This window comes from Scyliorhinus canicula, chromosome 16 (assembly GCF_902713615.1).
Source record: "Scyliorhinus canicula chromosome 16, sScyCan1.1, whole genome shotgun sequence".
NCBI classification, from domain to species: domain Eukaryota; kingdom Metazoa; phylum Chordata; class Chondrichthyes; order Carcharhiniformes; family Scyliorhinidae; genus Scyliorhinus; species Scyliorhinus canicula.
The window spans coordinates 122067894-122085000 of record NC_052161.1 but is presented as its reverse complement, the minus strand read 5'-3'; the positions used below and the strand labels follow the sequence as shown (position 1 = coordinate 122085000).

At 49.4% G+C, this 17107-nt stretch overlaps 1 protein-coding gene across 8 annotated transcripts in view; it reads right to left on the bottom strand.

The window, feature by feature from the left end:
- Window positions 1-327: 327 nt before the first annotated feature.
- LOC119950783 (matrix remodeling-associated protein 8-like) overlaps window positions 328-17107 on the bottom strand; it is a 120542-nt gene continuing 103762 nt past the window's right edge. For 7 of the 8 annotated variants that reach the window (XM_038773563.1, XM_038773564.1, XM_038773561.1 and 4 more), the window contains 3 exons: window positions 9898-9977; window positions 8245-8340; window positions 328-4900 (listed from right to left, as the gene is read on the bottom strand). In XM_038773563.1, the coding sequence (XP_038629491.1) occupies window positions 4875-4900; window positions 8245-8340; window positions 9898-9977 (202 nt within the window). In that variant the 3' untranslated portion in view covers window positions 328-4874. The remainder of the gene's footprint in view (window positions 4901-8244; window positions 8341-9897; window positions 9978-17107) is intronic. The other variant, XM_038773560.1, reaches the window with a different exon arrangement.

Sequence of the window (17107 nt, the reverse complement as noted above, 5' to 3'; positions counted from 1 at the left end):
CCAGGACTTGATGGCCAAAAAGGCTGAGTATCAGCCTGCAAATCCTCAACACAAACCAATGGCAGGCAGTAAGAGTGGGAGAGATTCCTGGTCAGCCGTGCTGGAAAGAACTTATGAACCTTGACTATCCCTTGCCATAGCTCCAGTCCACAATATGAGTGTAAAAGTGCATGTTGCCACAGCAATTCAGACTCCGAGTTAAATAAAAGATCGTCCTTCTCCAGTTCTTAAATGTGTTGATTTCTGAGCAGCATAATGTTGAGTGAAATGCAGGTCCTCGTACTGTGTGGGAGACGTGACTGCTATGAAAAACAATTGACTAAAATATGAGACAAAACAAGGCATGTGTTTTCTTTATTTAAATTCATGAACATTTGCTCATTTAACAGCATACTGTAGAACTGTATCAAGCCAGTATACACAGACTGTATACTCTATAATACATTTGAGATAAGTATGTAATAATAATGTGATTTGATTGGCAAGAGAGCAGGCACTAATCTCCAACATTTTAAAAGTGGCATTACACACACTGTTAATGGGAAGTAACTCCCAATTATTTGCACTGGGCAATTATGTAGGAGCACAAGAAGTCCCATTGTAGTGACACTTTTTATGTTCATACACCATAGCCCATGTCACACTAATAGAAATAGCTGCACCAGTTAGACTGCAAAGCAGAGCTAATGTTTTAATGCGCCATAGGTAAAGTATTGATAACAGGAAGAGTGACACATGTCAGACACAGATATGCATATATAAAATAATTTCCAGATGTGCCAAAAAATAATTTTGGATGAAATGAGAGAAAAAGGTCAAAGGGCAAGCAACAGGTTGAATCCTATCCTAAAGACTAGGATCACAGAAATATAAAGGACTAGAGCAAACTACTGTATTCTGTCCAATCTGCTCTCAACTGCTTTTTTCTAAACAAAAAAGGTTTCAACACACTTTTTAATTTTCCATATTTTCATGCCTTAGTGGAAGTAGTTAAATCAATCCTGTCTATTCCCTCCTCTCTGCAGGTCTCACATATACATTACAGTTTGAATAATTCTACTTTTTGTTGCACAGAACTTTGACCTTGATATTAACAGGGAGGGGAGGATTGTGGCCAGGAGGACTGTAGGCAGGCTGGCAATTGGGATGGCAGGGGAAGCTGCGTTTTGGGCCGAGGCAAAGCAAAAGCTTCCTTGATTGGCCTTGCTGGCCGAAAATGAAAGCTTGGAGAGCGTGTAGCTTCTGCCTTGGATGAGCTGTTGGAAATCCCATAGGTCAGGTGTCCCCTTATTATTAAAGTTATGTCATTTATGGTCCATGGCCCAATATCTACAATCTTAAATTTAATGGGGAGGGGATGATTGGTTGTCCAATCCTGATATTTTGACATCTCATCTGCCTCACAATTGGGAGTGGGTGGTGCGTGTTCGAAGAATTTGAGTGCTTTTGTTAATGTTCCTCCCCTTCCAGGCAAGGCTTAAGCAGTCCATTGATATTTTTAAAAAATAGACACCAGAAACGCATTTTTGAAAATATAAGTTCACGTTCCAATTTACTACGTTTTGCAAAGTGGGGATATCATTATTTATCAATGTTTTCAGTGAATTTTTACTGTTGGTGAAGAAAACTCTGATTGTCATCGGCCATGCACAAATCTGAACCCTAATTCTGCTCCTATGTCCTACTTAAATTATACACTTTACTTGTGCTACTCCAATGTCACCCTGCATTCTGCTGATTCTACCACCAGTACCCTCCAATTCTACTTTCACCGATCCCAGTGGCATATTTTCTCAAATCCTGCCTTTTGTCTGATTTTGGAATTCGTATTCCAAATTTACAAATTTGTGGAGATTTGAAAGTGACTTGGTTGAGATTTGCAAACCTGCTGCATAAGAGTTCTTGTTGGCTCAGAGTTGGTGTTATTACTCGGATTGTGTCAAATTAAGCTTTAATGTACTATTTCCGATAGCTACAGTATACAGACTAAAAACACTCTATCTCCATAAAGAACTGGAAACTTGCTGGTATGCCTGTCGGTCAGAGATTGAAGAGAGCTTCATTATGGGAATCGGGGAAAGACAGTACAGTGGTAATGTCGCTGAACCTGTACGCCAGAGACCCAGGTTAATGCTCTGGGGACATCAGTTTGGTGGAATTTATATTGACTGACTTATTAAAATCTGGAATGAGATTCTAGTCTTCATAATAGTAAACATGAAACTGTTCTTGATTGTTGTAAAAATCCATCTGCATTAAATACCTGCTGATCTGGCTTAAATGTGACCCCAAGCCCACAGCAGTGTGGTGGACTCTTAACTGCACACTGAAATGGCCTAGCAGGCTACTCAGTTCAAGGGCAATTAAAGATGGGCAACATGCCTTGTCCGTGATGCCCACATCCCATGAAAGAATATATTTTAAAAAGTCCATCTGGCAAGTTAGCAAAAGTGATATTTCCACAACAGCCAACTCACTACAGATCTACTCCTATAACACTTTCACATGTATTGCCCTGTAAAATGCCTGCAGTTAATAGAGTAAAGAAGCGAATGGCTCCAGTAACGATGTTGAAAATTTCTGCTGAACAACAGTGATTTTCTGATTGTTTATATGTATTTGGAATATTAGTTAAGTAGTCTAGAATCAAAATATAATTAGATGGAACAGACAATTTCAATAGAACAATGGACAAGACATGGACAGATGGGAGAGCCAATTTTACTCCCTGATCCCCCTCCCATCATTCTCAATATGTGGAAATCAAATTCCATCCCACTATCTTCCATCCAAACTCATTATTCCGTAGGCCCTCAAACTGTGGAGCTCTTTCTTCACTTACCTCATTTTTTCTTCTTCCTACAGTCCTCAGTATATAAAAAACAAAACTTGGTGTCAACCAAACTCTTCCCCATGTCGTCGATTCTTTTTCCAACTCACCTTGATTTTGGTGCTGTCGTGGCCTCAATTAAATAAAAGGCAATCTGATGAAGATGTTTCAAACAAGTTGTAATTGATTTTGTATGGCTACTTTCTTTTTTAAAGTAACTAATATACAGGGAAGACCAATTCAACCCATTAAATTTGCTTATACAAAAAACATTGGGTGTTTACAATGAAAAAATATAAGAGCAGTGTTTTATTTTTCCAGCACTGGTTGTGATTATATCTGGACTGGGAACACTCACCCAGTCTCCTCCTCCTATCTTGTATCATTATCAGTTATATTGCAGTTGAAGCCGCACACCGTACGTGAATGTATGGTCCACTGCTGGTTCCAGGTCAGCCACAGTTACCTCAGGCTGTTCCCTGGCATCGGTGCTGAACCCCAAAGATCCTAGGCCAACAGCAGTTATCCCAGGCTGAACCCTACTGATCACAGGTCAGCGATAAGTCATCTATATGATATGACAGGTACACTCACAGGCAAATAAAATCAAGTGAGGAATGGAAATCCGACGTGAAACACTTGGATATAATCCTGTCTCAGTAACCGTGGACTGAGCAGGGTCAAGGAATGCGGCATTGTGTTTTCTGAAATTGCAGCATTTTATGAAATACGACAAATAAATTGAATAATTGTCACACACTGATAATCTTGTATAATATTATTCTTGTTTAGAATATTTCTAAATTGTTGCATTTTTGGATTATCATGGGATAGAACCTATTTTATGCAGCACATTTTAGAAATTATTCACAAAATATTGAGTGGAACATTTCATTTCCTGAGACTTATTACTTGAATTCTAACCAGAAAAAAATGGGATCTTTAAAACAAGAGAAAATTCACCTTTGAAGAGGCAAATCGCTGGTCAGGAAGAAAGAAGTACTCAAAAACTAAAATTGGAGGAATTGACTGGCAGGGTTTGGAGATGGATGGAGTGATACACCGAGAGGTTGGAGATGGAAGGAGAAACACACTAGGGGATGGGATGAAAGATAAACAGACTACAGGATTGAAGACACAGTGATAGACACTTGGACTGGCCGTACAAGACAGCGAGAGAGGCAGGGGAATTGGAGATGCAGGAATAGACGCAATGATAGAATGGAGATAGAGGAGAGACCCACAAAGTTTGGAGATGGTGGGAATAGACACAATAAGGGGCTGGAGGTTGAGGTACAGAGACTGAGGAATTGGAGATGGAGAGACATAATGAGGGAAAGGAGATAAGAGGGTTAGACAGACTGAAGGATTGGAGATGGAGGAAGGGACATTGACATTGGAGATGGTGAGAAGGACAGACTGTTGAATTGCAAATGGGAGGATAGATAGATTGCAGGACTGGTGATCCACACTGATGTTAGTTTTAAGCTGTTAAATTTCTCGGTCTTCCACTTGGTCATGGCTGGAAAGTAACTGCGCGAATTGGTGTGTTGTACTTACAGTCCCCAAGTTACAAATTGTATATCATTGGATTTTGGTGGTATTTCTTCAAGTAATGTCACAGCCAACAACTTTGAAAGGAGCAGCACTTACCCTTACATTCTTGTGCTCCTAGGACCTCTACCCTCCCTGCAACTAACATCATTTGGACAGTTCAAGCCAGCCATGAAATCCACCATTCCTCTTCTGACCAATGATGTTAACACAGGTTACAATTGGTGTTCGTTTCCCTCATCAAGTAAAACCACTGCAGGTCTGAAATAGCAGATGTGTCAGGTAAATGAAAGGTTCTCAGTCAGGCAATTTGATGTCGTGATTCTACAAAGTTGCCGCACAGTTCTGGGATATGTTCATGACAATATCATTGATATGTATACTTTTATTATGTGCTGTATTATTGAAGGGTATTGATAAATGGAACAGATTTCTTCATATAGACCCCTTATTGATCAGCTTCTGGATCCAGCCAGCAGCATCACTCTCTTTATTTCCAATATTGCTTCTCAAAATCTGAGGAAATAAATTACGAGAAATTATTAACAACCCTCACTTAAATTGGGACAAATGGCATTTATTAACTTCCCGTAAGTTTAACAATCAGAGGAACGCTTCCCTCCTTTAGCTGTGAGAATGAGCAGACTTGCGTTATGAGTGCCTTGGCCTCCAATTACTGAATGACCAATGTAGGTGCTGATGAGCTGAGATTCAGGGTTGTCCCCTTACCTTCTCCTGCTTTATAGACAAAGGCACCATATGTTATCAAGAGGCAAGGTTGACACAGCTTCCATTCATGGAACCACTTAATAGAATGAGAGGGGAGGCAGTGTGCTCTTCCTATGTACAAATGCCCAGTTCTCACTTATCAACTGATCACAGCGGCATGATTGAAATCACCCTGTGGAGAAAGTACATGGCTAGAGTCCCCCATTGGCAGGTTTGAAGGCAATGAGGTGGCACATAAAATCCAGTCAGTTACCTTCCTGCCACTGACCCACCTATCCAACATGTCTGAAATTTGTGTGGAGAGTGCGGGAGACATCAGACAGCTTGCTAACTGGGCATGGGCCTACTGAAGCCATTGAATAGTAAATGAATGACTACTTTAGGGTGTCTCATCCTGCTGCCGCTGGCATTTTACCCTCGGGGAGGTCCACGCTATGCGAGGAGCCCTACAGTTTAGATTGGCGGGCTGTGTCCAGCAACTGGGGTGGACATTTTTTTGAGGGTTCCTTGGGGGTAGCCCCCAAGTCATCCCCTCTTTAACTTTCACCTGGTCTTATGAACCCAGCTGCCTAACTCCCTCACTGAGACCCTGACACTGGAATTACCTAGAGCTCCTCACTGTGGTCAGGTGGCTGTAGTCCCAGCAATTGCCACTGCTCCCAGCTGACACCACTGGAACTGGCCACCCAGTTGGCCTGCAGCTCTCCAAGACCGAGAGGGGCAGAGTCTTGCATTAAAGAAAATAATACTGCTCCCAGAATTTAAGGTAGCGGTATGGTACACGGTAATTTGCAGATGCAGATACAATGGGTAAAATTGCCTCCTGCGCTGTAACAATTCTGTGGAATTGCTACAGGGTAGCCATTGGGATCATAGGTGAGGACCCCCACTGATGTTTTAGCTGGGGTTGCAGGGCAGGATTCATTGCGACCCATCAATCCCAGCCCATAGACTCCCAACGTATCAATGTGTTGGGATCACAGACATAGAACACAGTCCGATCAGTGTCTGGGAAACACAGTCAGATCCTGCCCCAAAAATAACAGTGTGGTAGAATCACAGACACGGGCCAGAATTTTACATGCACCCGAGAACGGACTGGCAAGTGGGGAAATGGTGATGGGGTATAAAATCAAGTGGTATGGTGGGGAGGGCACCAGTGCTAGTATTTTACTCGTGGCAGGTTAGGTGTTGGATGGCCCAACAAACCCTTGGGCCAATTAATAGCCACTTAGGGGCCTCTTCTGCCACTGCTGGTAAAATACCAGTGACAGGGGTGTGGGGGATGCCCGTGCCATGTGGATACGTGGCAAGGTAGACCTGGACAGCCTGACTGTGGGCTTGGAGGGGGTATCCCGCCTGTTCAGGCACCCTGCACCAACGGAGGGACCCCCTAATGGGAAGAGCTAGGCCTGCTTGATGAACCAACATGTCGAGCTGTCCAACTGTGCAACCTCATTCCTCATGCCTGGTCCAGGCTGACTGGCCACAGTGAGCCCACACCATTTACCTTCTTCCCCCACCCACCTCACTGACTCAGACAGGCTGCATTCCCAATAGCGGCCACCACTCCTGCTGGTATTGCTGCACTGGAGGACTGCCGGAACTCTCATTGGCTAGGAGCACTTGGAGATGTGACATCCTGCTACAGGCTGAGTTGGAAGTCATGACCTCAGGCAATGAATTGCCTGAGATATATAATATAGCTTTGTGGCTTCCAGAATCAGTGGAGGAGGGCTCATCCTTGACTTTCAGTACAGTGGTTGGAGGCATTGCCTCCAGGTTAAATCCAGGCCAAAGACTATTAATCCATCACTGAGGAGGAATCAGAGATACAGATCCTGATCCCATTGCTGCGTCATGTAATCACAGGCACAGACGTATGTTCCATCATTGTTGGGGGAAAAAAATCACAGGCACAGATCCACACACCATCAACCTATGGAAGAATCACACAGGTCAGAATATTGTGAAAGCTTTGTCGCTAGATGCAAAGCTCAAGAGTCCTCTGTTGCCTCTTTCAGGGAAAGCCCCCCACATCTTGCCCCACTCAGGCACTTGACAGACGAGTGATGTGCTTTCCCTCATGATCAATGACCCAGGGGTGGAGGTCCCATCTAAGTGCTGTCAAGCAGAGGCTGGCAGCTCGATTGAGCCGCAGTTCCCACTGTGGAGGCAATAGCTTCTGGAACAATCCCCACCTGATGCCTAGGGTTGTTGCTGGATCGCAGGCCAGAAATGAGTGATGGTGAGGAGTTATGGGGAGAGTTGTCAGCAGTAGGGGCAGGTAGCAGCGGTTAGTGGGCCTCCCCTGCCTAAAACAGGGTCCCTTGATCAAGTTTTGAACAAAGCCCTCCCAGTCCCCAGAGTCCATAATCAGCTCCACACAGGTTGCTGTTCAAGCTTCCCACATGGCAAGCCCCTGCCCACCATTGCGTAAATATACCAGTGACAATGGAATGAGGCCCTGAAGTGGCCATTAATTGATGGCAGAGCAGGAATCATATAATTTTCAATGCAGAAGGAGGCCATTCGGACCATTGAGTCTGCACCGGTCCTAGGAAAGAGCACCCTACTTAAGCCCATGCCTCCAACCTAACCCCTTAAACCAGTAATCCCACCTAACCTTTTGGATACTAAGGAGCAATCTTAACATGTCCAATCCACCTAACCCGCACATCTTCGGACTGTGGGAGGAAACCGGAGCACCCGGAGGAAACCCACGGATGACACAGGGAGAAAGTGCAAACTCCACACAGACAGTCACCCGAGGCAGGAATTGAACCCGGCTCCCTGGAGCTGTGAGGCAGCAGTGCTAACCACTGTGCCACCCGTCAAGGAAGGCTGTCAATGAGCTTCCCGCCACCGACTTAATCGGGGTGGAGGATGTGGAGCAGGGTTCCCACCTGCTACCAATCTGCCTGAAGAAGTGCCACCCCTGCCGTCGAACTCAGCAGGGCGGAGGGCACAGACTCATCCCACCGCTGAACAACTGGCAGTTATTGCAGAATAGCAGTAGGATTGTTGATTGCGAGAGATGAAAAGATGGACTTCATAACAAGAATATTTAGAAAGATGTGAAAAACATAAATAAAATCACCAAGGATCAAGGGGTTTAAGCCCCAACATACCTCTATCTAGGTTCTTTGGGGGGATCTCCCTGAGCAGTTCCACCTTCTCTCTTGTCATTGCAGCCTTCTCCTTTAGTATGTTGTTCTTGTAGTCTGCTAAAAATTAGAATTGCAGCATGCTCACTCTGCAATATGCACAAACGTTCAGACCACCTACACTCTTCCCACTTCACAAATGTCCTCATCCACCCACACATCTGCCATTCAGGTCTCCTGCCTCTAAGTTATTGACTGCTACAGAAATTCACCTACCCTTGGAGTCAGTGATATAACTTCACTCAGGCAAGTCATACACAAATCGTCAGCAATACAGTGTGGAATGGTGCTCCTGTCAGTATAATCTGATAACAGCATTCCTGGCTGTCACATTGCATGTAGAAGTGGGGATCTGAATACTGGTCATGCCTGAGATATTTAAATGAACACCAGACCAGTGATTGAGAATAATAAATATTACCTGAGTATATCCAAGTGTCCACTGATGCTGATGGTTCAGTTTGTAAACATAGAAACTAGGAGCAGGAGTGGGCCATTTGGTCCTTTGAGTCCGCTCCACCATTCAATATGATCATGGCTGATCTTCTATCTCAATGTAATATTCCCACTTTCTCCCCATACCCTTTGATGCTATTAAAATCTTTTTTTAAATCTTTTCGCTGGAGCACTAACCTGATTCAAACTAAGAAGGATGTTTAATCTCCAATCTGTGCTGTTAACTGCTTTAAGCCTATGCTGGGCTGAAATTAGGGGACTGTCATTTGTTTGAATCATTGGAGCTTGAGTGGGAATTAGTTACAGTTCCGGATCACTGTCTAGGGTTTGAATGTGAGAGTGTTTAGATGTTCAATGGAGACAATTTGGGTTTGTTTCTAATGCCCCTTGCATCTAAATGTCATTAAATTATATAATGTTAATATAATAAAAGACTATTTGACCCATCCTGTTTTTGTTGAATCATTACTAGAGCAACAAATAGTTAAACACAATGCCCCATTCTCTTCCCAAAGCCCTGTGAACCATAGATGCTTGTAGCACAGTCTCCAGTTGGTTCACATCTGAGGAATGACCATTTGAATGAAATACTTATGACCATGGAACCCATTCCTATGTCAAAGACTTCAGAATGGGGATGATGAAAACTAAAAACAGAAAAATTGCAGGTATCTGAGAAGGACACGTTGTAATTGATACATTCATGGTTCAGACTTGTATTCTGGCCAGATTGGCACTGCCAGAGTGCTCAGGTGCCAGGGTATTGCCCTGTCCTGTCCTCCAACCAACTGGGAGGGTTCCAATGGTCTCCAAAACCCCTGGGTTGGCCATCACACCTGGTCTCCGCTTGTGGAGACCAGTACAAATCGGGGCCAGGTTGAGGCCTTGCCAATGCAACCGGTGACTCCCAGGCGCTGAGAGAATACAGCCTCAAATACAGTGCGCCTAATGGCTCATTTAATTATGATTTTCTGATCGAGCCAGGCTTTGCAGGTCGGATAACTTGGGCATGGTTGCCTGGCGGGAAGCCAGATTTGGGCCTCTCCCACGATACTCCTGGCACAACGAGATCAGGGCTGGGCGCAATAGGGTCGCAAAATAATGGCCACTGAAGTTTGAGCATACTGTTTAGTCAGCAAATCTAACCAATATCACACATACCCAGTTTTATTCCCTCATTTTTGTTCAATCTCAGGTCAGTCGTGTCAATCACAAAATCGTTGAGGGCTACATCTGTTCTCCTGTTGATTTGAGAAGAGAGCACAGATTGAGAGTGACTGTTAGCTGTCAGTGAACTTCCTGAGACAGATGCTTACTTTTATTTATTTTGGGTTTATTTACCTCTTTACTGCAAATATATTTTACTATCAATACTCCTGAAATAAAAGGAGCGTAATAATCACCACAATCCCCCAACATAGAAAAAAAACTGAACATTGTATTAAGCATGTAAGCTGCCTGTTCTACACACAAGACTCCTCAGAAAGCAGATTTTATCAAGCACTGTTAGATGCGGCACTACAAATAAGGAAGCAGAACATCAAAACCAGGAAGAAGGATCAGGAGAACAAAAGCCAGAGAGAGGAGTGCTGGAGATGAGGGAAGGAACACCCGATAATTGGGCCAGAGATAGGGGAGAAGGAGATCAGTAGCCTGAGAGAAAAAGTAGGAGATTAGGAATCTGAGAGGGAAAAGCAGAAGTCTGACAAAGAGAAGCAGGAAACATGGAGCCTGAGATAGGGGAGCAAGCGAGAGGGAGCATGCAAAAGAGGATTAACAGCCTCAGACAGAGGTGTAGGAAATTGCAAGTCTTAGAGAGGGGAGCGAGTGACTGAGAGAGGAGTAGCTGACTCTGAGAGAGGGGAGCAGGAACGTGAGAGAGGGGAAGCCAGAGCCTGAGAAAGGGGAGTAGGAGATCGACAGAGGGGAGCAAGAGCCTGAGAGAAGGGAGCAGGAGACCGAGAGAGGGGAGAAAGAGCCTGAGAGAGGGATAGCCAGAGCCTGACAGAGGGGGAGCCAGAGCCTGAGAAGGGGAGTAAGAGACCGAGAAAGGGGAGCAAGAGCTTGAGAGGGGGACGCCAGAGCCTGAGAGAGGGAGAGCCAGAGCCTGAGAGAGGGGAAGCAGGATCCTGAGAGAGGGGGAGCCAGAGCCTGAGAGAGCGGAGCAAAAACCTGAGAGAGGGGAAGCAGGATCCTGAGAGAGGGGGAGCCAGAGCCTGAGAGAGGGGGAGCCAGAGCCTGAGAGAGGGGGAGCCAGAGCCTGAGAGAGGGGGAGCCAGAGCCTGAGAGAGGGGGAGCCAGAGCCTGAGAGAGGGGGAGCAGGAGCCTGAGAGAGGGAAGCAGGAGCCTGAGAGAGGGGGAGCCAGAGCCTGAGAGAGGGGGAATCAGAGCCTGAGAGAGGGAAGCAGGAGCCTGAGAGAGGGAAGCAGGAGCCTGAGAGAGGGGGAGCCAGAGCCTGAGAGAGGGGGAGCCAGAGCCTGAGAGAGGGGGAGCCAGAGCCTGAGAGAGGGAATCAGAGCCTGAGAGAGCGGAGCAAAAACCTGAGAGAGGGAAGCAGAAGCCTGAGAGTGGGAAGCAGGAGCCTGAGAGAGGGGGAGCCAGAGCCTGAGAGAGGGGGAGCAGGAGCCTGAGAGTAGGGGAGCCAGAGCCTGAGAGAGGGGGAGCAAGAGCCTGAGAGAGGGGGAGCAGGAGCCTGAGAGAGGGGGCGCCAGAACCTGAGAGAGGGGGAATCAGAGCCTGAAAGAGGGGGAGCCAGAGCTGAGGGAGGGACGCCAGAGCTTGAGAGAGGGGGTGCCAGAGCCTGAGAGAGGGGGAGCCAGAGCCTGAGAGAGGGAATCAGAGCCTGAGAGAGGGGGTGCCAGAGCCTGAGAGAGGGGAGCCAGAACCTGAGAGAGTGATGCAGAAGCCTGAGAGAGGGGAGCCAGAGCCTGAGAAACGTAGGTGAAGTCCAAAACGAAAGGCTTTAATTAGCAAGAAGTGAGCCCGGCAGCAGACGTACAGAAATGGCCTGGCTGCTGGGGACCACGGGTTCTTATACACCGCCTCGTAGGTGGAGCTACCTTCCTCTTGGCCAATAGGAATACAGAGAACACGATACATGGGCCAATGGGCAGCGAGCCCTCTGCACCAATGGCAGCTCACACTCCCAGGTACTGTAATACCCCTAGTCATATTACTACAAGAGGGAAGCAGGGACCTGAGGGATGGGGAGCCAGAGCCTGAGAGAGGGAAGCAGGAGCCTGAGAGAGGGAAGCAGGAGCCTGAGAGAGGGAAGCAGGGGCCTGAGAGAGGAAAGCAGGAGCCTGACAGAGGGGGAGTAGGAGCCTGAGAGAGGGGGAACAAGAGCCTGAGCGAGGGAAGCAGAAGCCTGAGAGAGGGAAGCAGGGGCCTGAGAGAGGGAAGCAGGAGCCTGAGAGAGGGGGAGTGTGGTGAACGCATTACGGTAACCATTCACCACTGTACTACATTGTACCACGCTGTTGCCCATGTGGGCTCCACCTGTGGACCATTGTACCGTACTACACTGATTGTATCATATTGGTGCCCTTGTGTGCTCCGCCCCCTTGAGGGGAGGTATAAAGAGCAGCTGCCCTGTAGGCGGCTCTCAATGCCGAGCAGTCGCAGGCAGGCACTGTTCTAGTTGATTAAAGCCACTGTTCACTTCAACTCTGTCTCATGTGAATTGATGGTCGCATCAGGGAACAGAAAGCCTGAGAGAGGGAAGCAGGAGCCTGAGAGAGGGGGAGCAGGAGCCTGAGAGAGGGGTAGCAGGAGCCTGAGAGGGGGAGCAGGAGCCTGAGAGGGGGAGAGCAAGAGCCTGAGAGAGGGAAGCAGGAGCCTGAGAGAGGCAGCACGGTAGCATGGTGGTTAGCATAAATGTTTCACAGCTCCAGGGTCCCAGGTTCGGTTCTCGGCTGGGTCACTGTCTGTGCGGAGTCTGCACGTCCTCCCCGTGTGTGCGTGGGTTTCCTCCGGGTGCTCCGGTTTCCTCCCACAGTCCAAAAAAGATGTGCGGGTTAGGTGGATTGGCCATGCTAAATTGCCCGTAGTGTCCTAAAAAAAGTAAGGTTAAGGGGGGGTTGTTGGGTTACGGGTATAGGGTGGATACGTGGGTTTGAGTAGGGTGATCATTGCTCGGCACAACATCGAGGGCCGAAGGGCCTGTTCTGTGCTGTACTGTTAGAGGGGGAGCCAGAGCCTGAGAGAGGGGGAGCCAGAGCCTGAGAGAGGGGGAGCCAGAGCCTGAGAGAGGGGAAGCCAGAGCCTGAGAGAGGGAATCAGAGCCTGAGAGAGCGGAGCAAAAACCTGAGAGAGGGAAGCAGAAGCCTGAGAGTGGGAAGCAGGAGCCTGAGAGAGGGGGAGCCAGAGCCTGAGAGAGGGGGAGCAGGAGCCTGAGAGTGGGGGAGCCAGAGCCTGAGAGAGGGGGAGCAAGAGCCTGAGAGAGGGGGAGCAGGAGCCTGAGAGAGGGGGCGCCAGAACCTGAGAGAGGGGGAATCAGAGCCTGAAAGAGGGGGAGCCAGAGCTGAGGGAGGGACGCCAGAGCTTGAGAGAGGGGGTGCCAGAGCCTGAGAGAGGGGGAGCCAGAGCCTGAGAGAGGGAATCAGAGCCTGAGAGAGGGGGTGCCAGAGCCTGAGAGAGGGGAGCCAGAACCTGAGAGAGGGATGCAGAAGCCTGAGAGAGGGGAGCCAGAGCCTGAGAAACCTAGGTGAAGTCCAAAACGAAAGGCTTTAATTAGCAAGAAGTGAGCCCGGCAGCAGACGTACAGAAATGGCCTGGCTGCTGGGGACCACGGGTTCTTATACCCCGCCTCGTAGGTGGAGCTACCTTCCTCTTGGCCAATAGGAATACAGAGAACACGATACATGGGCCAATGGGCAGCGAGCCCTCTGCACCAATGGCAGCTCACACTCCCAGGTACTGTAATACCCCTAGTCATATTACTACAAGAGGGAAGCAGGGACCTGAGGGATGGGGAGCCAGAGCCTGAGAGAGGGAAGCAGGAGCCTGAGAGAGGGAAGCAGGAGCCTGAGAGAGAGAAGCAGGGGCCTGAGAGAGGAAAGCAGGAGCCTGACAGAGGGGGAGTAGGAGCCTGAGAGAGGGGGAACAAGAGCCTGAGCGAGGGAAGCAGAAGCCTGAGAGAGGGAAGCAGGGGCCTGAGAGAGGGAAGCAGGAGCCTGAGAGAGGGGGAGTGTGGTGAACGCATTACGGTAACCATTCACCACTGTACTACATTGTACCACGCTGTTGCCCATGTGGGCTCCACCTGTGGACCATTGTACCGTACTACACTGATTGTATCATATTGGTGCCCTTGTGTGCTCCGCCCCCTTGAGGGGAGGTATAAAGAGCAGCTGCCCTGTAGGCGGCTCTCAATGCCGAGCAGTCGCAGGCAGGCACTGTTCTAGTTAATTAAAGCCACTGTTCACTTCAACTCTGTCTCATGTGAATTGATGGTCGCATCAGGGAACAGAAAGCCTGAGAGAGGGAAGCAGGAGCCTGAGAGAGGGGGAGCAGGAGCCTGAGAGAGGGGTAGCAGGAGCCTGAGAGGGGGAGCAGGAGCCTGAGAGGGGGAGAGCAAGAGCCTGAGAGAGGGAAGCAGGAGCCTGAGAGAGGCAGCACGGTAGCATGGTGGTTAGCATAAATGTTTCACAGCTCCAGGGTCCCAGGTTCGGTTCTCGGCTGGGTCACTGTCTGTGCGGAGTCTGCACGTCCTCCCCGTGTGTGCGTGGGTTTCCTCCGGGTGCTCCGGTTTCCTCCCACAGTCCAAAAAAGATGTGCGGGTTAGGTGGATTGGCCATGCTAAATTGCCCGTAGTGTCCTAAAAAAAGTAAGGTTAAGGGGGGGTTGTTGGGTTACGGGTATAGGGTGGATACGTGGGTTTGAGTAGGGTGATCATTGCTCGGCACAACATCGAGGGCCGAAGGGCCTGTTCTGTGCTGTACTGTTAGAGGGGGAGCCAGAGCCTGAGAGAGGGGGAGCCAGAGCCTGAGAGAGGGAAGCAGGAGCCTGAGAGAGGGGGAATCAGAGCCTGAGAGAGGGGGAGCAGGAGCCTGAGAGAGGGGGAATCAGAGCCTGAGAGAGGGGGAGCCAGAGCCTGAGAGAGGGGGAGCCAGAGCCTGAGAGAGGGGGAGCCAGAGCCTGAGAGAGGGAAGCAGGAGCCTGAGAGAGGGAAGCAAGAGCCTGAGAGTGGGGGAGCCAGAGCTTGAGAGAGGGAAGCAAGAGCCTGAGAGAGGGGGAGCTAGAGCCTGAGAGAGGGGGAATCAGAGCCTGAGAGAGGGGGAGCTAGAGCCTGAGAGAGGGGGAGCCAGAGCCTGAGAGAGGGAAGCAGGAGCCTGAGAGAGGGGGAATCAGAGCCTGAGAGAGGGAAGCAGGAGCCTGAGAGAGGAAGCAGGAGCCTGAGAGAGGGGGAGCCAGAGCCTGAGAGAGGGAAGCAGGAGCCTGAGAGAGGGGGAGCAGGAGCCTGAGAGAGGGAAGCAGGAGCCTGAGAGTGGGGGAGCCAGAGCCTGAGAGAGGGGGAGCAGGAGCCTGAGAGAGGGGGAGCCAGAGCCTGAGAGAGGGGGAGCCAGAGCCTGAGAGAGGGAAGCAGGAGCCTGAGAGAGGGAAGCAGGAGCCTGAGAGTGGGGGAGCCAGAGCCTGAGAGAGGGAAGCAGGAGCCTGAGAGAGGGAAGCAGGAGCCTGAGAGAGGGGGAGCAGGAGCCTGAGAGTGGGGGAGCCAGAGCCTGAGAGAGGGAAGCAGGAGCCTGAGAGAGGGAAGCAGGAGCCTGAGAGAGGGGGAGCAGGAGCCTGAGAGAGGGGGAGCAGGAGCCTGAGAGAGGGGGAGCCAGAGCCTGAGAGAGGGAAGCAGGAGCCTGAGAGTGGGAAGCAGGAGCCTGAGAGTGGGGGAGCCAGAGCCTGAGAGAGGGAAGCAGGAGCCTGAGAGTGGGGGAGCCAGAGCCTGAGAGAGGGAAGCAGGAGCCTGAGAGAGGAGGAGCAGGAGCCTGAGAGAGGGGGAATCAGAGCCTGAGAGAGGGGGAGCAGGAGCCTGAGAGAGGGGGAGCCAGAGCCTGAGAGAGGGGGAGCAGGAGCCTGAGAGAGGGGGAGCAGGAGCCTGAGAGAGGGGGAGCCAGAGCCTGAGAGAGGGGGAGCAGGAGCCTGAGAGAGGGGGAGCCAGAGCCTGAGAGAGGGGAGTGGGAGACTGAGAGAGGGGGAGCCAGAGCCTGAGAGAGGGGGAGCAGGAGCCTGAGAGATAGCACAGGAGCTTGAGGGAGGGAGAAGGAGCCTGAGAGGGAAGCAGGAAAACTGAGCCGAGAGAAGTAAGTGTATTATTAGTGTTTAACATATGTAGTGTTAATATGGAACTGATTAAAGTACCATCGACACATTGTAAGAGACCCATGCCCAAGGAGAGTTGAGTGTGGACAAGGCAGTGTGCATCAACAAATATGGAGACACCTCCTAACTTGTACCTGTATTTGTAAATAGTTCTAAGAGTCAATAAAGACTTCAAGTTAACTTATGTATGACTGCAAAAACCTCTTCAGACCTACCAAACTGAGACCAACACCCTACAACAGGGAGTAGGAGCATGAGCCTGAAAGAGGGGAGCAGGAGATGAAAGCCTGAAAGAGGAGTAAGAAGCATGGGAGCATGAGAGAGGAGAATAGGAGAGGTAAAGCCTGAGACAGAGGAGAAGGAAACTGGGCACCTGAGAGATGGGAGCAGGAGACTGGGAGCTTGGAGTAGGATAGTGTGAGATTGAGAAACAGGAACTGGAGTTTAGAAAAGAGGAGCAGAACATCAAAACAGAGATTTGGGATCAGGAAATTGGGAGCTTGAAAGAGAGGAACGGGTGACTGGATACCAGATTGATCCGAGGGAGTCCAGAATAAAAAGTGATTGGCACAGGAGCAGATGGGTGCGTTCCTCAGATTCAGCCACAATGCCATCCAATGCAATGCCTTGTGGACAAGATGACCCCTTATAGATTCATAGAACAGTACAGCACAGAACAGGCCCTTCGGCCCTCAATGTTGTGCCGAGCAATGATCACCCTACTTAAACCCACGTAACCCGTATACCCGTAACCCAACAATCCCCCCATTAACCTTACACTACGGGCAATTTAGCATGGCCAATCCACCTAACCCGCACATCTTTGGACTGTGGGAGGAAACCGGAGCACCCGGAGGAAACCCACGCACACACGGGGAGGACGTGCAGACTCCACACAGACAGTGACCCAGCCGGGAATCGAACCTGGGACCACTGGAGCTGTGAAGCATTGATGCTAACCACCATGCCACCGTGAGGGACACGAAGATGGGTAATGCTAGTGATATCTCTGAATGTGTTAAATAATATCCACTACACAGGTTCCACATGTGGCAGTGTG